The sequence below is a fragment of the Borostomias antarcticus genome (genome assembly GCF_949987555.1).
Source record: "Borostomias antarcticus genome assembly, chromosome: 15".
Classification (NCBI taxonomy): Eukaryota; Metazoa; Chordata; class Actinopteri; order Stomiiformes; family Stomiidae; genus Borostomias; species Borostomias antarcticus.
The window spans coordinates 12,153,963-12,179,709 of NC_140248.1; the positions used below are offsets into that span (position 1 = coordinate 12,153,963).

The 25,747-nt window shown below is 42.4% G+C and overlaps 1 protein-coding gene across 5 annotated transcripts in view; it reads left to right on the forward strand.

Moving 5' to 3' along the window:
- Positions 1–7,147, forward strand: part of gabrg2 (gamma-aminobutyric acid type A receptor subunit gamma2) — a gene marked incomplete at both ends in the record, with an annotated part of 33,858 nt that extends 26,711 nt beyond the window's left edge. For 3 of the 5 annotated variants that reach the window (XM_084449367.1, XM_084449368.1, XM_084449369.1), the window contains 3 exons: positions 1,205–1,410; positions 3,645–3,668; positions 6,869–7,147. In XM_084449367.1, coding sequence (XP_084305493.1) covers positions 1,205–1,410; positions 3,645–3,668; positions 6,869–7,147 — 509 coding nt within the window. The remainder of the gene's footprint in view (positions 1–1,204; positions 1,411–3,644; positions 3,669–6,868) is intronic. The other 2 variants (XM_084449370.1, XM_084449371.1) reach the window with 1 other exon arrangement.
- Positions 7,148–25,747: the final 18,600 nt, after the last annotated feature.

A 25,747-nucleotide genomic window follows, 5' to 3' on the forward strand; every position in this document is an offset into this window, starting at 1 on the left:
TTAATATGAATCACAATCTGCCTAAAACTGCACATGGGTTTGAATGTCTTCATTTCTAAGTTGAAGACGGCGGGAAAGTAGACGTTGGGCAGCGGGGATGATTGAAAAAAAATAGATGCAAGATCGAAATTGTTTTCGCTGAAAGGCTCTCACAGGATCTGCTACAGGGACCGGCTCGGTGGATAAGCTGTATTGAGCCTATTGATTGTGTGTACTGTGTCTTCTGCAGTTAGTAGGCCTACTGTAGCAACACATGTACTTCCAGCGTGCATTTCATTGAAAGATTACTTCGTCATTTGCCTCCCTGTGATTCTCACTTCTCTGCCGTGGTAACAGAGAGCAGACCAGGTGGTTGATGGGAAGGTGTGGTCTAAGGCCATACTGTATCAGCCGGGCTGGAAAGCAAAACAATTGTTTACTCTTCCTTCATGGGGAACGTGTTCGCCACACTGCATCAAGTGATTGCAATTAACCAGACTGTTTATTTAATAATCCTAGTCATCGTCCGTAATCCAGTACTCTAATGCTCCCGGAGGCTTCATGTAAAGATCTCCCATCATTATCGCTAAGTGATGCCATTATCGATTCTATTTTTGGAGGAATATGCTCATGGATTACATCACAGATTATATGTAGGCTACAGTATGTATGTTATCCACCACAGAGAATGTCCTCCTATGTTTTCTACCTAAAAGTGATAAGTATGAAATGGTACAGTAGCTCTTATTCAAATGGAAACAATCCAACCACTCTTGTGCAGTTTGTGATTGTCCGTGGAGAGTATTTTTGAATGACGTTAAGGGTTTTGTTTCTCCCTACCTCCTTCCCACGTCCTTTTAAGACTGGGAACAGCTGGGGAGGGAAACAGAATAATGAGGAACATGCACACTTATACAGTATATTTATATCTTACAGTACAATACAGCCCCCACACGCCTACTTAAGTTTAGTTTAGTTAGTTTAAAAAGGAGAACGTGCATAGACATTGATCATTTCATCAAAATAAAAAGATCCAGCAACAGATTTAGCGGGAAACTAATTTCCATCTGTACTCTCAACAGTAAACAAATAAACACAAGATATAAAAAAGAAATAAATGTTCCAGATGCCTCTGATTCATAAACAGAACTCACGTCTCGCATGCCTGTCGGCCCGATCTGAGCTTGAGGGGGGGTTGGGGGGCGTCCTGTTGTGTGATCCACAGGCATCACCACCGTGCTGACCATGACCACCCTCAGCACCATTGCCAGAAAGTCGCTGCCCAAGGTGTCCTACGTGACGGCCATGGACCTCTTCGTCTCTGTCTGCTTCATCTTTGTCTTCGCCGCCCTGATAGAGTACGGAACCCTGCACTACTTTGTGAGCAACAGGAAGCCTAGCAAAAACAAGGACAAGAAGAAGAAAAACCCGGTGAGTGATCTTTCTAAAACCGACAAGGCCCAAACTAGAGTTCGCTAGTCTGCCTTTTACTCCAAGTAAAGTAAAGACCCTGCCTACTTATATAATAACGTTAAAATTAGATTTTTGAAAGATATGCACTGGATACACATTCAGATATCTGTTTGATATACTGTACTTAAAAAATATCTTCCTGCAAAACAACCAGATAAAATATCAGCGAAGCAAGTTTGCACATAATCTACATCTGACCTGTGTGGATGTGTACTGTATATCAACATGCACTGTAGACTTTTCCCTGGTAATAATAAACTAGGTGAAAGAGCAGGGATTTCCACACTTTCCAGCAACAAAGACGCAGTACATGTCCTCTATCTCAATCCCACACAAGCCCCACCACTCCCACTGGCTATCTATTCCAGTACTACAAGCTCCACCTCTCACTTAATGTAAACACTATGATAAGCCTACATAATGTACACTACTGAGCCCGTCAGCGAGAATTCTACTCAACAACACTCAGCCATGCAGCTAGCCTTAAACAGCCTTTTATCCACCACACATCTGTTACAGCTGTTGTTAAGACCCCTCTCACATAATAATGCTGTGGAACCCCGGGTGGGACCTCGAGGGGTCTTTAATTCACCACATGGCAAGTGACACACAATTACACACGTGAGCAGCAGCACATCACACAACACACACATGCAATCAAGGGTCACCGGTGGAAAGTGCTCCCTGCATTTATCCCATCCAACGGCATCCCCCTCCAGGGGCGGCCAGGAGCAGTGGGCAGCCATCGTTCATGGCGCCCGGGGACCAAGTCCAAGCGTGATCAATTTTGGGGTTCAGTGTCTTGCTCAAGGACACTTCGGCACAATGCCGGGAGCTGGGATCGAACCAATTGAGCTGATCTCAGCCGTTGTGATCCCCTGCCGGCCAACTCTACCTCCCAGGCTACGTGCCGCCCCACACACCTGGTTATGTCTTCTGGGCCATACAATCCCCTCACCACCATGCTATGATATGGTAAATGTCGTTAAAGACTTAAGTATGGTTGAAGACTTTGGTTAAAAAATATTGTTAATGTATATTATATGGCTATGGTTAAAAATGTCCAAGGGTAAAGTTTCCCCCAGTCACAGGTCTAGACACTGACTTGGTCTAGAGGTCTAGAAAGGCTCTGTCATGGGTAGCCACAGTTTAACTCTGGTTTCTACATTCTTATTTTGAGATTTTCTTTGGGATGTAAATGTCTAGCTGGATGAATGAGTAATGATCCAGAGTTGTAGTGCCAGTTTGCCATCTCTGAGGTAATTGCAGAGGCTCTTTCAAGATGCAAGATGCAGATGCCTTTGACGGATATTCATTTGATCGTCATGAATAATTCAGATTAAAAAGAAAAAAAGGACGTAATGCTTCTTTCATTTCTTTTTAAATTGTCCAGCGTTTCCAGATCATGTAAATATTCAAACTGTAGCATTCTATTTCAATGGGAAGATGGCAATTGTTCTGAGAGTTGTTTTATGCATGAACACAACTGTTTATTCATAATCTGCTCAGTTTATGCACATTGCAACTGATGAGGCATTCCATTAGGACTAATTGCTTGAAAAACAAGGTTCATGAAACATACTTTCACAAATTCATACTGTAGTGAATATTGTACATGCACACACCTTTGGAAAGGACTATTCCAATGCTAGAGATTATATGTCTCGCTACATCTGGTCTTTAATAGCATGTGGGTGTCTATAGTATCTATGTCTTTGAAACCTAAGCACTTTTGTTTGCCATTTGTGACCTACTGAAAGTATGATCTGTACTAATTTATGTAATTCAAATTGTTTAGCATTGGAATAAAAACAAACAAAAAATTAAACACTCGGATCACAATCACCATTCAGGCATTTATGGACGTTTGTATCATAGATCCTGTGCATACATAGTACATCTTAAAAGTTAGATCATATTTGAAATAAATCTCCTGTTGAATGTGACCATGCATATTCCTCCTGTGTGTGTGTGTGCGTGTGTGTGTGTGTGTGTGTGTGTATGCGTGTGCGTGTGTGTGTGTGTGCGTGTGTGTGTGGGAAGTTGGAGCTCTCTCCCCACTTTCACTCAGCAATACTGTTGTTGTTTTGACATTCTCTTTGTGTGTGTTATTTTTCTTTTACATTTGTTCTGTTCTGTTTGTTTACTCTCTTTCAATTCCACCTATTCTATGTTTCCTGTTTGGACAAAAGCTCCTCCGGCTCTTTTCCTCAAAGGTATACTGCCTGTGTCCGAGTCTCAGCTATTAACTGCATGTGTCTGTTGCATTTCGCCTCTGTGGTCTAGCACACCTCACTGCTCCCTGTCTGCTATGGATTCCCTTTTTTTCTCTAAATGTGCTCTTACCTCAGAATCTCAACACTCACTGTCAGAAAACTAGTGTGTAGGCAGTTAAACATACACTAATAAACACCCTACACATGTCCAGAGCTAAGAGACAGACGAGCCCACAGTGGTTTCATTCTGGCCTCGCTTGTCTCACTCTCTGCTATTGCAGTCCATTAACAGTGGCAGCTCCCCCCCTACCCCCCGCCTAACCTCGACCTTCACCTTTAACCTCTGTGTTTGTGGGACTTTTAAACCTGACACTTCCTATCGCTGAGCCTTAACAGACTGAAATAGACAACCCCTTTTCTACGCTGTTTAAGTCCAATTAGTCTTCATCTGAATGGCTCCGCGGGGCAGACTTAGCTGGAATAATCTTTCAACACCCACAATGCATTGGTGTGGTAAGGAACTATATTTACTACTTCAGTTAAGAGGACAGAGCACATTCAGTTACCAAATTTCATAATGAGGTAATTTCAACTGAGCTTTAACAGGCCAACCCCCAAGTGCTAGGGTACCGTAAATCATCAAACCCCTTCTCTGTCTGCTTAAATGTAAATAGGGCTTAGTGTTGATTTGATGAAGTCATCAGGATCCAGTAAGATTGTTTGCGTTTCCGTCCATTTGTTGTTCTTAAGAGGTTGTCTACTTTCACCCCGTTTAAGCTGCCATGCCGCTGTTGTTCTGCTGTCCACAGCCCTGCCGCGCCGCACAGTCTGTGTGTGTGCTCCTGCTTGAGCTTCCACGCGCTTACAGTGCAACCAACCCTCTTTGAGAACTGAGTCACATGACCTGCTTTGCTAATCCACTGGCTGCTGTCAATCAAATCAAACAATAATGTGGGAACCGACCAATCCCTCTTTTACATGTGTCGTTTTGAAAGGGATGACAAGCACCCTTGTGTACTAGTGCTGGGCAAATTTGAGCTTCAGGGAATTAATTAGTGTTAAATCACTGTTTACAACTAAAATGCATTCTCAGAGCAGGTACCCCATTTGACCATGACAGATTATGTTTGTCTTTTTATTAGGATAAACACTAAGATGACTTAATCTTTTCTTTTCTCTTATGACAGTGTTTAGTTTGTGGGTAAGACAAGGTACTGCAGAATAACACTATATACTGTAAGCACAATTGCCCTCATTTAAGAAACAAATGTACAACAAACAACTGGGCATATGGTCACCTCCATGCAAAGCTCAGCATTTATCAATCAAAGTGGCAACAATCAAATCTCACGTCAAGTCTCACTTCATGTACTGTATGTAAGTCTGAGAATTGTCATGCGACTGACTGATTGGCATCTAAGCGCAGCCACATACTCATCACTTAAACATATGTAACCTCTAGCAAAATATTCTATTTTGGCCTTGACTATGTGTCATATATCCCTAACATAAATAGGTATTTTGTAATTGTTTGCAATTAATGGGGTAAACCGTTTTTTAGTGTAAGATTAATTTTGCTTTCTTTTTGAGATGGCTACTGGTGACAGAATTACAAACAATAAAAATTAACAAATTAAAAACAATAGGTAGGCTAATGGATTTGTAACTTTGATAGTTTAGATGCTTATTCAGTCACTTGTTTAAACAAGCTTTTATCAAATCTGGGCAATTTCAGATCAGGATCTGAAGAAGACGTCTCCGCGCCTGTCCTGTCCTGTCCTATATGCTAGTTGAAAGAGGCTTAGGCTCTGGGATGAAATTCACACAGATTTTAGCTCCAATTTGAGATTGTTGGTTATTTATTGTCACAATAAATCCTCAAATTGACAGCGATACATGTGCAATGTTTTTAAAAATTAAACAGGGATGCCGCCCAGCTTTCACGCATCGCATATAGCCTCTTTGAAATTGTAGAGAGGGTTTTCCGAACTGCAGAGATCTTTTCATGGAGAGTGACAAGTGGCTATTGGACGAGTGGTCAGATAAATATCTCTTCTTGGCCGTATTACGCATACCCATGTCGTAAACAGCAGGGGTAAGGCCAGAATATGTAGGGCAGTGATATTTAAATGACGATTCTGTTCAGCCACTATATTTATCAACGCCCGATCATTCGTACGCTGTGATTAGCGAGGTATGAAAGTTTCCTGAATTTCTGCGATTGGATCTGCGCAGGTTCCTATGTTTAATTGATTGATAAATGAGGGCCAATGTGTTTTTAAATGTTGCAGTTGAAATCTGCTGTGTAACGTAAATGCAACTTTCAAAGTTAGCCAAGGAATCTTTTAAAGCGACATAATTCCAATTTGTACATAGGTGGCATGGCATTTTGAGATAAAAGCCAATGAAAAAGCTTTATTTGAATACTAATCCTCCTTTGACTGGCATAGCAAAAGACTTGCTTATGTCATTGTGCTTCACAGGAGGTTTCATAAATGAAAGACTGTGCCCTCCAGTGGTGTGCTAGCTTGAAAGGGAAGTTTATTTTAACCCATTTAGTGGCAGGAGGAGTAGGAGCAAGGAGCAGTGAGCACATATACGGGCCAAGAAATGCCTCTTATCCGGCAGCTTACAGATGTGTCATAAGCCATTTAAAATGTCCCAATTTCATCCTGCAAACACTATAATGGTATCCAATCACTGAGCGAACATTCTCTTATTCATGTGAGTCACTCTTAAAAGAGATTATGCTCAGTTATGGGACTAATGACTGTCAGTATAATGATATTGTCCCTTGATGCAAAGCAGCCGTGTTGAAAATAGGTTGCCCAGCACTAGCATCATCTACCTGAATAGTGCATCTAAAGCACTATTACAGTAACGCAGCGAAAAATAACTCTGCTCAGAATCTGCATCCACCTTTATCTTTACCCACAGGTGTAATTTGCACCATGAGCACGGCAGGCTATTGTCATAAGCCCCCAAAAGTAAAATCACATGTGCTACATAACAGTATGGGTCTACAGTACAGTATTTGCATTTCCCTGGCATTTCTTTGATAATATTCCATTGCCAAGTTCAGGTGCAAATTACACTCTGCCGACTAACACTACAAAGCAGAAGATCCAGAAGGAGAGGCTCAGCCAGCTCCCCCAGTGTTCAGCTGTGATGACTCACCTTTATCTCTCTGTCCAAATCAGACGCCAACGGTGGACATCCGCCCGCGCTCAGCCACCGCCATCCAGATGAACAACGCCACGCACATGCAGGAGGGCGACGAGGAGTACGGCTACGAGTGCCTGGACGGCAAGGACTGTACCAGCTTCTTCTGCTGTTTTGAAGACTGCCGTTCCGGGGCCTGGCGGCATGGCCGGTTGCACATCCGTGTGGCCAAGATAGACTCATACGCACGCATTTTCTTCCCCACCGCGTTCGGTCTCTTTAACCTGGTCTACTGGGTCTCCTATCTCTATCTCTAGATCCAGCCTTAGAATATAAATACACTTTTCAACAGCAAGGCAATTCATAAGAAAGGGGGGACCCACTGAAATAGTATTTTCCAGTTATTTTTGATTTCATTTTTTTCTACTTTCTCTTATTCATCTGTTCCTGTGGATAAGCAAATGTTGTAGCAAAACGTGTTTGATAACGTAAACATGATTGTGCTTGGGGTAAGCAAGAACCTGAGCTCAATTGGTCTGCATGACTACATTTCCCAGATTCCTTATAATATTCATGATGTCTTCAATTCACCAAAACAGTAACTTATCCACATCTAGCCTCTTTATTGCTTTTTTTTAATTTATTTTATTCCATTTAGGCATTATTCCACATCATTTATTTTTAAGAGAAGTCAACAGTCTGAAAAGATTTGTAGGCAGGTTTTCTTTTTCGGAAACAGCACCATGCCTGTGTTGTTTGCATGAGGAGGATTTGAGACATTTGTATTTGACCTCTGCTTTTTTCACATATTTTACAATAGTATTTATGGTCTCTACTACCATTGTTATTATTATTATTATTATTATTATTATTATTGTTATTATTATTTTAACCCATAACATTAAAACTAGCATATAAAATGATAAAAGTCGAATGCACTTTAACAGATACATTTTGAACAGTAAATATAATTTTGACATTTACTTTGCTAGGTTTACTTCAGGTAGCTGGTTAGAACAGTTAAACATTGATTTTTCACGTGTGGTCAGAAAGGTAGAAAGTATGGTTTGTGGTAAATGGTCAACTGTACAGACACTGTATATATTTTATTATTATCATGTAGTGGTTTACATTTATTGCATGCACCTTTCAGGCCAAAAATCAACAGACATTTTAAGGTCTTCTATTGTTGGCTATGGATACAAAAATAGCACTGTTGGTTATTACAGTACTCCAGATTTAATCGTACCTTTTTTAGGAAACTAAAAATGAGATGATATACATGTACTCAGCTTTTGTCTTATAAAGTGGAGCACCATCTCTACTTTCAGACATATGTGAGAGAATAATACCAGACGTATTATGAATTTATAGACTGCACAGTTAACCTGTAATTCTTTTTTGATTTTTTGGCATCTCCACAAAACACAATGGTTTCTCTGGGTTCTAGTGATGAAAGCAAAGACATCAACAAAAATGTTTTTTATACACATTTGGCTCTCCCTTTGTCTAAAAAAGAGAGTGTTTGTCAAATAGAGTAACAAGACATCATTGGTTCCTTGTCTGGCCCTTTGAGTATCCACAGTGGAAAAAGTTATACCGAAGTTACTATATCAATGTCTCATGCTGTATGTGGTCCTGTGACCATGTGCGTGTGAAATGTAACCCAGGTTCAAAGCCTATCTTGGTCATACAGGTACTTACAGTGCATCATCATAAGTCTCCAATACCCCAATAGTCTCAGAGACTGATCAACACACTTCCATCTTCATGTGTTAAAATCACTGGCAAAAACACATTTACCACAGGAATGTTTATGAATTGAGAGCTCTATAGTGAGGGAGGCATCCACTTTTGACCGGACCAGATGCAGAAGCCTTACTTTCATAGAGAAACACTGTGGGAATTAAGAAATGTAACAACAAAAATAATTGAGCAGTCCAGGGAAAAGTTCAGGAATATTGTTTGCTTTTATGTTTTTGTTTATTATTATTTTTCATGAATAAATAGCCTACATAAATACATCATAAATAGTGTATCAGTTAAGAATAACAGACATAGCTTGAAACCTTGTGAATGTGAATATACCACTCAAGACAATACACCATGGCAGGAAATATATTTGCAGATGTATCTTAACCATGACCAAAATATCACAAATGCTTAATTTAGGGCATAGTAAATGGTGGAGCTCAGTACTTCAGCAACAATGACCCACAAATGATATATGTCACTATGTTATGAACATATATCAGGAATGGAAGCAAGATGAACTGTATAAAGCCCATGACATTTTAAAGGGGAAGTATATCAATCAAATAATAAAATTTGATAATTTTATATTGTGAAATATTATTATTGTATTTGCCATATTATGTGGTATTTGTGGGCTATTTTTCAAGAATGCGGCATTTCCCTGTTTAGAAAGACCCAATGAAAAATAGATTGAGAATGTCTTTTGTGAACAAAATAATAGACACACTTTTGTTCTACAGTATGTAGTGCTCTAGAGTTTATCTTACTTTCTAGAGTTTATCTTGTTGATCTTGTGTTTACTATGTGGTGGTCTACATCCAGTGGTATCTTATGGCCTGTTCAACTAGTCTATTCAATGAATGGCTAAAGAAGTAGGTAGCAGAAGTACCTGCACAGCCTTTCATGACACGCTACTTTCAGAGATCCTACTGTGATGTTATTGTACCTGAGGCACTTACTGTAACAGGCCCGCTTATCTGAATGATTACACCATCCTCAATGTGTTCACATGTAATGTAAAGGTTTAAGGATTGAGGCTATCAGCCTACAATGTGCCAGCCGCGGTCAGTGAGTCATGTTCAGGTCTCCTAGCTCTGTGAGCTACAGTACCTTTGCTGAAGCTCTCTCTCTCTCTCTCTCTCTCTCTCACTCTCTCTCTATCTCTCTCTGTTGTATTCTGTTGTGTTTCTCTATTTATGACTTGTGTTGCGAAGCGCTCACTCAGCACCTGGTCTTGTCTTAAGTGTGTGTGTGTGTGTGTGTGTGTGTGTGTGTGTGTTTACTTCTAGAATTGGTCATCATTACTGTATTGTAGTGTAGGAGAATGTGGAAAACAATTTTAAGTGCCAAACTTAACACACGTTTCATACTGCTCATCCTTATAGAGAACCGTAAGTATTAAATTACATTATCTTTATTTATTTGATGTACTTTTTTGGGAGGGGGTTGTATTTTGTTGTTCATAATATACACAATATCTATCTGATGAGAGATATCACTGACTATTTAAACACTCATCATGCAGATATTATCTCAAAGTATGCTGGAATGAACAAATATGGCACAGGTACTCCACGTTGACCACTAGAGAATAGTAGGCGTGCAGGGTCTTTTTTGCATTTTGTGGAGCAGAATATGCAGAGGTGAATACACTCTAAAATACAACAGCTTTTGAGCTTTAAGTCATATGGTTTGCATAATGGGTTATAATGCCCCAACAATAACCCATCATCCAAGCGTATATACCATAAGTCAGTGATTCCAAAATCAGATCACCATTATGAACTCCTATTTTACCCTGCTGTGTCCATGATGCAAGCATTGCACATTTCTTAGTTCTTGTTTACACACACACACACACACACACACACAAATGCATTATAAGGGATACTGCAAGAGGGTGGAGGTTATGGAGAGTGATGGTACTTGGAGAGGGCGTTGATGGTAACCACCATCTCTGATCAGGAAATGCATTAGTCAAGCATGATTTTACTATTATTTACTTTTATAATTTGCTCCATAAAACATGTACTGTCAGTAATTTGGTCTGATTCATCTCAATTTCCTCTGGCCCATGCTTACAGCCTGTCCACTCAATGTATGTTACTGTAGATGAAATAATTTTATTTTGAGAAACTGCATATATAAGTACTACAATGTGAAGAGCACATGTAAATATTTTTTCTTGTATATTTTGTCAGACTGGAGATTAAAAAATAAATAAAACCACACCATTGCAGTATTGGGTAACTGGGGTCGAATAGAGAAATTACATCAAATCTTAACTCCATTGAAATGTTAGTTGTTTGACATATATGTATATTTCTTGAGTATTGTACAAAAGGGACACTGATAGGGTCTGCATAATATATTATATGTAATGAAAAAAAAATCCTTTTCATAAGGGAATTGCACACAGCTGTGGAATTTTACAATAAAATTATTGCATTTATCAATGTGTGTTGTTTCTCTACTTTTGTAGCCAGGGTTACAAGGTCTTATACAATTGGTAGTTCCAATCTCGCAATCTGATAAGGACACTGAATTGCATGTTAAGCCCGATTCCTGGCTTCCCTGGCATGTATCTGACTAGTACAGGTTACGCGCACGCACGCAGGCACGCACACCCTGGCTCGTTGCTAGCTATGGGCACACTCAGAAAACTCTAAAAAGTATGATATACGTGGATTTCAAGTTCAGGAATTACATGGTTTATGCTTACCAAGCCCTGAAGTCGTCCTGTAAACACCATAGGTATTTTCCCCTCTGCATTTCGAAACAACCTCGCAATCTGATTGGTTAAGAGCCATTGTATATGCCACGATATACCACGGGCAAAGCCTCTTGATTGTTCTATGTGAAATATTACTGCGACAATTATTACTGCCTGTAAAAACATTAGTTCCATTGCGTAAAGGTCTGTTGGTTACATTACGGTTTCTCCTCAAGAAAAATTCAATGTGAATTTTGAGTTGTTCTATCCGCCCTGTAGCCTACCACTCTGATTTATCATCACCACTTTTGCAAATCGCAGTAGCACAGCAAAGGTACTGCAGGCTACACTTTGCTATCTAGCCTACTGCAGGCTATCTAGGTTGGTCAGGTTTATTAGTTTGGTTGCTAGGACTCATTGTTCGTCGCTTTGAAACTCCATTACAACGTGATAGTTTTATGAACTACCTTTCTTGGCGGAGTTCAGTAAAATCGATATTAAGTAGTCTGTATTTATCGGTAAATGTTTCCCAATGATGTTGTATAAAACCGTTGTATAAAAGCAATAACTCACTCGAGGGTTGTGGTATATGGCCAATATACCACGGGTTGTGCTGGTCTATAACTGCAGCACAAACCATGGTATATTGGCCATATACCACACCCTCTCATGAGTTATTGCTTCAATGTTGCTTCAAAGAACATGAAGAACATAAACAAACAACAGATGACAGCATAATGTGGGGACATGTGAGAGCATGCGGATGGAGTTAATTGGTCAGTGATGAGGACAGGACAGCGTTTGATGTGTTCCAGGAAAGAGGGCTGCTTAATATGAACCACTGCCCTGGTATCTCACCTTCCCCTGGGTGGAGTCACAGCTGCTGAGGGGCAGATGAATCCCCCTGATTATTACATAACGAAGGTACCATCATACCCAGCACTTTCATTATTTGGCAAGTTAGCAACAGCATGGCATGTTGTCTTTGGGTGTTCACATTGCATTAGTAATTGAGCTGACAATTTTATCCAAAGCGACTTACAATAATTGCATTTAACAGAGGAAGTTAGGTTACTACTATTCACCAGAACGCACATGCAACTCCTTTCTAAACAAGTGACTGTAAGAGTATAATCCTCGGGAGATTTTCACCCATATGATTTTAATTTTAATTGTGTTGCTGATGACTGAGGTGGGCGGGTCCTTGGGTACCTTCAGGCTGCTCTCTGGTGTCATTGAAGATATGTGTTTCCCTGCTCCAATCCCTGTATCTTTCAACAGGCATGTGTGTAGGTGATTTTCACCCGACAATAACATATTTCCGGGTGGATTTTACCTGAGTTGTCAGTGATGCAGGGAGACTGTGCCGTCACCAGACAAGGCTCACATGTCCCAATAATGGGTGGACCGAAGAACAGGTTCCCAGCTCCATTACTTTTTTAAACAGCTTTCTGGATAAGTTCCAGGGGTTTAATGGCTGACGCCAGGGCCCCAGCAAGGAGGGAGTTGCAGTAGTCCAGGTGAGAGATGACCAGGGCCTGGATGAGCACTTGCGCCGTTTCATCAGTGAGTAAAGGGCCTATTCTCCTGATGTTGTAGAGCATGAATCTGCAGGAGCATGTGACGGATGTGATATTTTTTTATTTATACAGGTAAAAACATATTGTTGAGACCCAGGGTCTCATTTACAAGATATGTGCGGAGAACAACAGTTGGTCGTCCAGGGTCACACCCAGATTCCTCGCAGTCTGAATCGGCGTCACCACTGTGTCTTTAATGGTGATGGCCAGGTCCTGGTGTGGGCAGCCCTTCCCCGGGAGGAACAGCAGATCAGTCTTGTCCAGATTGAGCTTGAGGTGATCATCCACTCCGAGATGTCAGCCAAGCTCCCAGCTATGCATGTCTCCACTTGTGTATCAGAAGGGGGAAATGACAGGACCAGTTGGGTGTCATCGGCATAACAGTGAAAGGAAAAGCCATGTGAGCGAATGACAGAGCCCATGTAGGGTAAAGGGAAAAAAGCAGAGGCATCAGAGGGGTCGAGACATGGGTTCTTCAGGAGGGGGGTGACTCTGGCAGTCTTGAAAGCGGAGGGAAGGCATCCTGATACAAGAGATGCGTTGATGAGGTGGGTTAGGAAGGGAAGGGGTTTGGGTGCAACAGACTGAAGGAGAGTGGATGGAACAGGATCTATAGTCCAGGCTTTTTATGACATAACCTTGAACAAATTGCAACAGAAATGGTTTCAACTGTTTTTGTCTCATAAATATGTTCTTTATAACATATCAAAAAGTCCCCCAAAATCCCAGTGGTGGAAAGTATTGAAGGGAAGAGAGGGTGTGGGTGGGGAGGTGAGGTTGGTGCATGGAGCATTGACTGGGGAAGGGGGAAAGAGGATCTGATATTGTTAACTTTCTTGTCAAAGAAGTTGGCAAGAAGGAAGGAGTTGGGAGTAGGAGGCTGGAGTAGTGAAGAGAAGGTTTCAAAGAGTTTTTTAGGACTGGAAGCAGAGGTTAGGATTTTAGAGCGGAAGAAAGAAGCTTTAGCGGACAGGGAGGAGGAGAATGTGGAAAGAGATTGGAAATTAAGAAGGTCCTCTGGGAGTCTGCCTTTCCTTCATTTATACTCAGCTATTCTCAGGCTCCGTCTATCAGTACGCACCGAGTCCGACAGCCATGGGGCAGGCAGTTTGGCGTGCTGGCCTGGAGGTGAGTGGACAGAGATCCAGAGGTCCAGAGAAGAGGAAAGAGTAGAGCGGAGAATATCAGTGGCAGTGTCAGAGGGTAGGAGAGAGAAGGATTCGAGGGCAGAGGAAAGGTCAGTAGGGTAGAGGAGGTGACTACGGGTAGTAACCATGTGGGTAGGAGGAGGAATTTCAGGGGAAGAGGGGAGGGAGAGGGAGGAGGACATGAAAGTGGTCAGAGAGATGGAGGGGAGTGACAGAGAGGGTGGAACAGTGTCTAGTGAAGATTAAATCCAGCTGGTTGCTGGCTTTGTGAGTAGGAGGAGAAGAAGAGAGGTGAAGATCGAAGGAGGAGAGGAAAGAGAGATGTTCCAATTTCTCACTCTGGATGTTGAAGTCGCCGAGAAGGATGAGTGCAGACCTGAAACTAGTGTATCAAGCTCCTCCAGGAAGTCACCAAGAGGGCTTGGTGGGCAATACACAACAGAAATGGTGAGCTTGATTTGATATGTGACAGAGACAGCATGGAATTCAAAAGAGGGTGGGGAAAACTGTGGAATAGAGAAGAGAGAGTATTTCCATTTTGGGGAAATGAGCAGGCCAGTACCACCACCTTGCCTTACAGCTCTGGGGGTGTGGGAGAAAGAGTACATCTCTGACAGGGCTGCAGGTGTGGCAGTGTTCTCTGGTGTGATCCATGTCTCGGTGAGAGCAAGAAAGTTGAGGGAGAGCAAGGATGCATAGCCTGAGAAACTCAGCTTTGGAAACTGCTGACTGGCAATTCCAAAGTCCCCCTGTCAACACTTTCTCGCCATGAGTTGAGACAATAGGATAGATGAGGTTAGAGGGGTTACGGAATCTGTGGGTGATGTCTGCGTGACCCCCGGAGAGGCAACACAACAGGAATAGGATGCAAGCACACAGTGATAACAAAACAGGTACAGAAGTAAATGTAGGCATACTACTTTCCTGACACAGCCTAACTTGACAAAGTCGCTCTTGAATAAGTCACTCGGTGCCTTTGGTGGCCCTAGCCTTCGGTCGCACGCCAGAGGGAGCAGTCGCCTTCCGGCTGTCACCATCTAAGGCAGCAGTGTTTAAGGCCTGTTGCCGCTGATTGCTAATCGTCTGCCAGGAGAGTAGGCCACTCCCTCAGGGCAGTCACCAGGGCAATTAGTCTATCTCAGGCAGAAACTAACTCTCCCAATAGAATTGACTATCAAAGCAGCTTCACAATGACACTGATGACTTAGCACTACCTATTAGAGTAAGAACATGATACTTAGTAAATTCTAGTTCAGTCTGTAGATCCAAGTCACTTCCAGAAGTTAAAAGCAATCTGGAGATAACTTGGGCCTGTGCTGGTTATAAATCCCGAATTGGGTAGGCCACTCCCTCAGGGCAGTCACCAGGGCAATAAGTCCATCTCAGGCAGAAACTAAGGCCCTGTCCACACGAGCCTGTGTACTTTTGCAACCGTGTATTTGTCTGTTACTATTGTTTGACTATTTGTCTGTGGACTGTTCGTCCACATGCAACCGCGCTTTCGGGCCCCTGAAACCGTGTTTGTTTGAAACCGGAGTCCAGGGTGAAGTTTTTGGACAATAACGGTTTCAGCGGTTGCGTGTGGATATGATAACCGCAGTCTTTTATTGCTCATCTCCATTGTTTGACGTCAGAGCGACGGTAAACACAGGTAAACACGGAAGTAAACAGTAGCTGTGTTAGAAACGGTTCGAAATCGTTCACTCACTCCCTATTCCCTATGTAGTGTTCCCCATATACTGAAATACATAGGGAATGATTAAACGGTTTTTGGACACTACATGGAATGTCATTCCGTCGGATATTCATGGACACAAGCAGCGCGCGTAATGTAAACAAACCGAGCACTGATGGCACTGGCAGCAGGTTGAAATGTAGTCAGGTAGTATTCAGTTTTGAATGTTGAATCCCAAATAAATTGCTGAAATTCTAATGATGTGCAAGTGTGGTTTTGTAAGGTGCTGTCTGCTAATAGCAAGCTGTAAATTTGCACAATAAGACCGTGATAGCTAGTTGGCTCACAACAGCAGCTTCCATAACATTAACGGTAGCTGTCGGTGGTTTAAGCAGTTAGCCAACATTACAATGATGATTCCTGTAGCTATTTTGATGCTGCGTTGGTTCGACTTCTGTTTCTCAGGCATAAACGGAGGAAAACTCAAACTCACATTAGCAGCAAAACAGCTACAGGAATCATCGTAACGTTAACTAACTGCCTTTGCCATCGATAGCTACCGTCTTCTTCACGTCGTATGTTTGTATCTGTCTAAACAAAATATTCTGAATCAGAATAAAGATAGACGGGGACCGCACTCAAAGGAATGTCTTGTGTATTTGTATTGGCACAAAACGTTTTCGGCCATCCGGCCTTCTTCAGTGTGCATATAACAATGGTTTGGTTTGTGGATCTTAAATAGGCTGGTGTCCCTGCGAGTCGCAATTGTTTTCGTATTTTCCACCTTTCTGCGTTCCTGTTCCAGTAATGACTCTGGCTTCTGATTGGTTAAAATGGCCTTTCCGTTTGCAGTTACATCGCCACCTACTGCTTTGGCATGTATATTACATCACTTGGTAGCGGATTTTGCTGTTTCGTGTGGAAGATATAATTTTTTTATCACGCCACTCATGGGGACGAAGATTTTTGTGAAACCGGAGATCGAAAAACTTCGGTTGCAAAAGTACACGGGCTCGTGTGGACAATATCATTGACTATCAAAGCAGTTTCACAACCTGCGTTGACTATCAAAGCAGCTTCAGGGTCCTGGAGTTTTGCAGGACCAGGAGGGAGGGCAGGTTGCATCTAATCACCTTCACAGCGGATCGGATGACGCACTGCAGTTTTGCCCTGTCCTTGGCTGTGGCAGCGGAGTACCAGATGGTGATGGAGGAGGTGAGGGTGGACTCAATGATGGAGATGTAGAAGAGTACCATCATTTCCTTTGGTAGACCGAATTTCATCAGCTGCCTCAGGAAGTACATCCTCTGCTGCGCTTTCTTCGCAAGGGAACTGGTGTTAAGTTCCCATTTGAGGTCCCGGGAGCGCTCAAAGACCTTCATTACTACAGCGGTCCGAGCGATGGGCCTGTAGCCATTTAGGCCAGTGATCTTTGCCTTCTTGGGGACAGGGATGATGGTGGAGGGGGGGCTTTATTTGTCAAATCTGCAGTAGAACTCGTCCAGGTCATTGGCCAGGCATGGGTCGTCAGTGGACTGGGGGGATTTCGGTTTGTAGTTGGTGATCTGTCTTTGGCCTTTCCAGACAGAAGACATGTTCCCCTCAGAGAACTGATGTTGTAGTTTCTCAGAGAAGCGTAATTTAGCCTCCTTCACTTTATTGCTTAACCCGTTCCTTGTCTCCACTCTTCCTTGCTTCCTCCTTTTCCAGTCTTAAAGGAGTAGTAAAGGGAAAATGCATGTTTAGCCCTGTTTTAAGGTTACTTATGATCATATACAATGGTTCAGACCAAAACGTTGACAAAACTAGCACTTTTGATAAAGTCTGATAATAGCTCTACCACCGTTTTGGTTATACAATGGATGTGGGTGGGAACCGTGAACAATCATTCAAAAAACATGTTAAACTCTCAATTTCAAAGACAAGAAAGTCACCGAGGTGTTAGTTGGCGTTCTGACATATAATTCACCATGAAGTAAGATTCTAGTTCATCTGGAAAGGCTTTTTAAAAATATTTAGCATAGAACTATTTAGTCGCAGCACATACGTGTGTAAACGTCCGCAAACTAGGTAGCCTAGCAACATAAACAATAACAATAGCTACCGTAAGTAGTTCCGCTTCCTGAATCCCCTCTGCGGATTGCTGTCCATCTACAACGGTCGCTTCAATACAAGTCAATGGATTTCATAAAATGATCAATAAAACCCTACAGGATTCATACTTTGCGGCGAATTTGATGGCAGAACACCAACGGACACCGATTACCCCCTCGGTGAGCTTCTTGTCTTTGAAATCGAGAGTTTAACATGTTTTTGAAAGATTTTTCAAGGTGCCCACCCACATCTATTGTATGACCAAAACGGTGGTAGAGCAATTATCAGACTTTCTCAAAAGTGCTAGTTTTGTCAACGTTTTGATCTGAACCATTGTATATGATCATAAGTAACCTTAAAACAGGGCTAAACAAGCATTTTCCCTTTACTACTCCTTTAACCTCCTGAGTTTGGCTGTGAACCAGGGCTCGTCATTGTTGTAGCTGACCTTGGTGTGGGTTGGAACATATACGTCCTCACAGTAGCTGACGCATGACGTCACAGTGTCTGTGTACTCATCCTGGCTGTTACCAGCCTCTGTGCCTGCCCAATCAACATAGCCCCATCATAGCCAGCCTGTTATAGCATTGCACGTTCATTTCTGTTGGCTGATTAAAGATCCATCTGACAAAAAGCTGAATTGTACAGCACATTCCTACGGTATTATCTTGAGATTCAAAATGATGATAAATGTGCATACTCATGCCTTTGACTTTCTGTGATGCATCACCACTTAAGGATGCCAGGCTCGAAGGAGTACTGCATGGATGAATTATCTTCTGGCAACAACGTTAAAATTAGAACCGTTCTGCTCCACTGAGAAACTAGGCGACCTCATGGGATCTATTCTGCCATTACATCACAGACCACAAATCTCCCCCCACCTTCCTATATTCCATCTACTTTAGCATTTCTGTGAGCAAAAACATTTGGAAGTTCGAAGAGAGTCATTGTAGTGCTCTAGGAGCCTTTCATTTTTCACATACTAATTGAAACTCTGGTGATTGTCAGGTTGAAGAGAACCTAGTGTGTTGATGTTGGAGACAGGGCTAATGCCCCAGATCCCCAAGCCGTCCATATGCTGCGAGGCCATGGGCATGAGGATGTATCATTAACACATTATGGTCACACTTAAAGGTCTACTGCCACAGTATGAAAGTGTATAAAGGATCAAAATGTGTTATTTCAAGGTAGACAGTGCCACTAAATTATACAATTCATGGTTGAAAACAAATATGATCAAAATGTAAAGTAATACTTTTAATCGCCATTGAACACCTTGTGAGTGGACCATTAACTTATAACACTGGGTGCACTGAGGGGAAGGGTGACTTACAGTAAGCACCTGGGGTATTGCATACAGTGTCAGAGCAGTCAACATCTGTGGTGTTTTTAACATTCATGTATTTATAGTCTGACCCAAATCTTCACAGCAGAATGCTCCAATGGCCCAGCTTGAGAGTCTATAGGCCTTCTTCTTCTGTCAAGATACCATTTCCAACCTTGTGCAGTAGAGCACTTTGTGGGCTACAAAAGTTCAATGAACCTCAAGACTATGTGCTGCCTGGCACATACAGTAATGATGACTTTTTTTTTATCTGACCTTGTAAGAGTGTAAGTGTAAATATATTTGGCTTCTCTGTCGGTTCTTGTTAGCATATTTTAAGCCTGCTATAGGTATTTTGAGGGCCTTTCACTCTAGAACTGCCCTGAACCAATGCTTCCGTGAGTCAGCTAATTTCTCTGTTAACGTCAATATACGATTTGTTACAGAGGACAAGTAATCCATATCGATTACATCAGCCAGAGTCCCGAATTTTGAATCAGTATGCTTAGGGTGATTGTTAAAACAGTCTAGCACCCTTCCTTCTGCTGAATCACTGTGCCCGATCCATACTTTGTCACCTTGAGCCACACAAAATAAATTTACCCCATTACACAGCGCTGTGAAAAATGTATCATTTCTCATACTCAATTGAGCTGGTTGTCAAGATAATCTACATCTGTTGACATGCATGCCTTTCAAACGTTCATACTGCTGTTTGAGGAGGAGGAAAATTCATAATTTGGTCCATTGGAATTGTTGATAAGGAATGTGTCCTTAGACAGAACCGACAGGAAGCGATGCCTACCAAGCACCAGGTGCAGCCTGTTAAGGAGAGGCAGGGGAGAGAAGCAGGGAGGCAGACTTTCCACCCTCCAACCCTCATTGGTTTGCAGTTTGAATGCCAAACATGCATATTTTAATCATTATATAAGTCAAGGTCAAACTGGGAAAACATTGTCATGGTGGCTTGGTTGAGTGTACAGCAATAGGAGAACAGTATACAGTAGCAATGAGAGAGTATTTATTCGATATTTGTTTTATGTGTTATTAATCAGTATCTTCCAAAACACTGCTAGAATTGAATGTGACAAAAAAAAAAACATCATTCCAGTTGACAGAATGACCTCAGCGTCTTCAGGTGTTGAGCAGGCGCCATCTGAATCAGTGATTGTGTGAAAACCACATGGCACATTAATTTGTTTCTTATGGGACACCTGAACCTAAAACATTGCCTGTTCTCATACTGAATGCTTAATGATACTGTATTGGATTTGGTTTTACTTTGAAACCTTGCTGGAGCCAACTACTGTAACTTCCTCAGGATAGATAATCCAATCTTGTGCTTGCACCTGACATGAAATGGCTCTGATTCATCTGATCTGCTAATTGATTAGTACTGTATACTGCTGGCCCCAGTCATGCAAAATGATTTCATCTTTAATCTCTCAGATATATTCTGGTGTGTTCCTGAACCGTGACTAAATTTGTGAAATTCTAAAAGTTTTAGATCACATGGTTTGAGCAGAGCTTGTGACATCATGTTCACACACTCGGTCTTGTACAGTACTAACTTTGTGAGCAATGATACAGCCTGTATACCCTCAGAGTCAGAAGGGAGGGGGTAGACAGATTATTGTCCTGTCTGTGTGAGCACCTTCTCTAGTGTGTTATTGTTATTTATGACTAATGAAACATTCTCAGAACCAGGGCCCGGGCCAACACATCATTTTACGCTCAGTGTAGGGTGACTATTACAGATAATCAAAGTTTGCTATGGCAAGTCAGCGCTTACTGACCGTTTCAGTTTGACTTCTATGAACTATGGCAACGAGCTTTGGCAGGATTGATGGTGCGTGAGGCCGAGAGTGACAGAACGCTTCCACAGATGCACGCCGCACCGGGCTCATGGGCTACGCAGTGAGGATGAAAATCTAATCGGCAGTGAAGCGAGATACGGCAGAGGTAAGGTCAAGTGACCTCCATAAACAGGGAAGAGGAAGGTCGATGCCTGGTGGTTACAAACACCTGATGACGTCAGAGAGTTCTGGTGTGCAGTGGGGATCCTGTAGCTTTTTTATAAGGTGGAAAAAATACTGTGGCCTTTATGGAACCCTATGGAGCACATCAACAAAAGGCAAAAGTCAAGCTGGTTGCAGAAATGTTTGCTACTTGTTCTCTGTAGGTGGTCCGTTAAAGGAATATTAAAGGGAAAATGCATGTTTAGCCCTGTTTTAGGGTTACATCACACCAGCCTTAAAATCACTACACTGGTTACCTGTCAACTCTAGAATAGACTTTAAAATACTATTACTAGTCTATAAATCTCTCCACAGTCACTCACCAGAATACATTTCAGACATGCTTGTTAGGTACATGCCCAACAGACCACTCAGATCCTCAGGTACTGAACTTTTAACAGTTCCAAAAGCCAGGACCAAGAAACACGGAGAGGCAGCTTATAGTTTCTATGCCACCAACCTCTGGAACACCCTACCGGAGTGCCTAAGAAGGGCCGAAACAACAGAGGTCTTCAAGCGAGATCTCAAGAAGTACCTTTTCGACCTAGCCTACAATCACTAGCCAGGACCTTGAGACACAGAAAGGCAGCCTCAAACCTACCTGTGAATCCTCTGTATACATTGTATATTGTATATGGTCCACACATACTAGGAATTTGAATAACCCATACGCTGTGCAGACGAAATAGGACAGGATGCAGGACAGGACAGGACATGACAGGAGGACAGTGCAAAAACATGACAATGCGAAACAGTACAAAAAACAGGGCAAATACAGTATGTTGAAATTAGGCAATACCCCCCCCCCCCCCCAATATACAGTAAGGCAAGAAGGGTATGACATATACAATATTCAACATAGGAAAACCAGCAATATTACTCAAAAAGCATTTACTGTTGTTTGCATGTTTTGTTTTTGCTTTTGTTTTTAGACACGGGTAAACTTGTAGGGGTACAATCCACCCAAGGACATTGATGACAGGACAGTTTTCTGGCACGGCCATCTTAAGTACAGGCGACAGAGCCCAGAGGGAGATCATATTTATTTCAGTTCCTATTATTTCCTACCAATTTCACCCCTACACACACACACAGACACACGCACACACACCACGCCCCACCCTGCGCAACAGACCACCCCAATCTGTCAGTGTGAGTGACAGGGTGGCTAGGTCCAAACCTGGGATGGGGGACTCACATGGCCGACAGATGAGACGTTCAGACCCCAGTTCTGCCACAGAATACCAACACAAAAGAGTGGTATTTGGCCTGGCTTCCTTAACCCTCAAAGCAGAGGGAAGCGCATTATAGCAAAACTTAAAGGTCCCCTATTAATAGTATAAGCTAATATAGGTCTCTGGGGTGCCCACAAGATGTATTTGGCCGTGTCCGAATGTCCACGCTATGTGTGTAGTACATACTATATAGTAGGTACTACATATTCCAGAAATGTACCCCTAAAATGTAGTAGGCATCAACAGAATGCTATTCTGGAAACAAGATGGCAGTTTGAGTGAAATGTCGCGGCACGCCACTGTACAGTTTCCGGTTTGTCAAAATTGGTGGAGGTTGAGGCGACAGTAATTCACCAACCTAGCTTAAATGTTTGTGGACATTGTAGCTAAATCTGTCAGTAGAATTTGTTCATTTTTTTTATTTATTTTTTGCAGATTTAGTCCTAGTTATATCAAGATTAAGTAGTAACTATTAGCATCTGTAAGCTTATCTGTGTCATATTTATTCAGTTTGAGTAATTTACGATTGAGCTAGCTAACTACCATTAGCTCAGTTGGCACAGTTGCTGGTTAGCAATGAGAGGCGGAGTCCCAGCCCAGTTGATAACCCTGCATTGCGGGTTGGGGGGATGCAACGGTCGGCTGGGATCCTGCCTCTCATAGCTAACCAGCAACTGGTCAGTGGACTGTACCAGGCAGCCTATGTTATGTCTGAATCAAAAAGCATTATTCAACAAGCTTGGGAACTAGCTGGCTAGCATAATTTAAGCAAAACAATCCAACGGCTAACTCCCTCAAAATAACCCCTCCACTGCACAAGCTTCTCACCAACCCCAATTATAAAAAGAAGCACAAGCTACTGAGTGCTTGAATTTGGAGTGTTGCAGCTGGTGCTAAACGAGGCAAAGGAAGAAAAATGTGTGGATTATTATCACAGCCATTCCACAGTTTGGATTATACAGAAAGGTGAGGATCGAGCCTGTTGGATGACCAACTCCAATGCCTGGCTAGCTCAATATTGCTGTAAGTTTAACATGAACTTTATGCGAGCTGGAGCCCATCACTTTCACTGGATGACTCGAGTAGTATGCTACATTTATCTTGCATATTAAACATGTTTCGTGGAGTAGTATGTACTAAATAGTATGTAGTATGCGAGTTGCAGTATGTACTTTATAGTATGTAGTATGGACATTCGGACACGGCCTTTGAATATGTTTGCCAACATATAATTCAGATTAAGCATTCTAGAATACCTCTATACCCCTCTGTTTCAGTCCTGTTCTGGACACGCCATTTCATGTGTCTGTACCTTTAATGCAAATGAGCTGCTTATTGGCTAGTTTACAAAAAAAGAAGACTTTTTTCCAAGATGGGGGCTCGTGATATGAGCAATCTGAACAGCTTGTTGAATTTTTTTAGAATGAGGCTGCCCACAAAAAAATTACTGGGTTGTCTTATCTCAAAGTTTGTATGCTAGTAGGAAAAGATAAAAAAGACACAAACAATCCACCGTACCTATTAGGCTGGATACTTGATCACAAAATCTTGTAGATAAGGAGAAAATAGAGTTCGGCACACCAGATAGCTCCTGTGTTTTGAGCCCAAAGGCTCTTTCTCAGACTTCTGTAGGATACAGTCGTCATCGTAAATACTCATGCACAAAAATTGAACACACCTGTTGCACATAACAATCAATTAGAAGCCAAAATACATCTAATATATATACATATTGATATGGCTGAGGAATGAATATACATAAATAAACAAGGTAAAAAAAAAAGGTTACATATATACAGCTTTTGCACCTCTAATAGCTTGCATAGCAATTAAGGGCTCAGGCTAGAAAGCCATTATACTATACATCTATTAGAGGCGCCTCTGTCTATTCATAAAGATAAATTCATCATTTGACATGGGGGGCCTGGTACCGTATGTAAAAGCTGAAAACAGAAAGACAGTCTTGTTTTAGAGACTTGTTTTAGGTCTAGTATCAAATTCTTCATTCAGACCTTTGGTAGTCAAGGTGCCCATGCTGCGGCCGCTGCCCTGGATACTATCACACACCGCATGATGCTGATGGCTCCGGAGGCCGTGTCAATCAAGCGTCAGCTGTCTGGTTGTGGTGGGCTGGAACTCTCCCCGGAGGGTAAGGACCATGGACCATGGTGCCTGCATGTCTCCTCCACTGCCCGTCCACTCCCCCAGGCCCCCCGAGTCACTCAGCTGACAGCTGAGTTATTTCTGGAGTGTCCAGATATTCTCTGAGGGAGGCGGGTGTGTGTGTGTATGTGTGTGTGCGTCTGTGTGTGTGGGGGGACACGGGGATGGTCCCCACAAGTTTAGGGTTAATTTTAGGGTCAAAGGTTAGGGTTTTGGGGCTTGTTACAAATATGGTTAGGGTTGCGAGTCAAAGGTTATGTTTAGGGTTTAGGGCTGTGGTTTTTAAGTGGCCTCTACAAAGATATGAAAGTATATGTACATGTGTGTGTGTGTGTGTGTGTGTGTGTGTGTGTGTGTGTGTGTGTGTGTGTGTGTGTGTAAGGGGAGTGTGGGGGGGCGTGGGGGGGTGCATGTGTGAGTATATGTGACACCAATAATATACCTTACATTATACAGTATACTGTACATTCCACTGCATCTTCCTAAAATACTATAAGATCAGATTGTGTTTGTTATTTTATATATTACTCGCATCATTATTCAGACTACCTGTTTGGCCAAGGTACAGTGTCTCATTCACTTCATGAATATTCGCTATAAGAGATAGTCCACAGCATATCCAGCTGTTCTCCTGGGAATGACTCAGCAGACAGACATGGGGCAACTCACTCAGCAGAGTGGGTATGAGGGAACAGAGGGAATCCATACTTTTCTAATCTAAATTATACTTCCATTACTGGCTGGTCCTGTATGAATCTAAATTATACTTCCATCACGGGCTGGTCCTGTGTGAATCCATACTTCCATCACTGGCTGTTCCTGGATGAATCTATGCTATCATCACTGGCTGTTCCTGGATGAATCCCTGCACCGGGACCTGGCCATCACCATTGAAGACACAGTGGTGACCCCGACTCGGACTGCGAGGAATCTGGGTGTGACCCTGAATGACCAACTGTCATTTTCCTCACATGTCACATCCGTCACACGTTCCTGCAGATTAATGCTCTACATCAGGAGGATTCGCCCTTTCCTCACTAATGAAACGGCGCAGGTACTCATCCAGGCCCTGGTCATCTCCCGCCTGGACTACTGCAACTCCCTCCTCGCTGGGGCACCGGCGTCAGCCATTAAACCTCTGGAACTTGTCCAGAAAGCTGCTGCTCGCCTGGTGTTCAACCACCCCAAATTCTCCCACACAACTTCCCT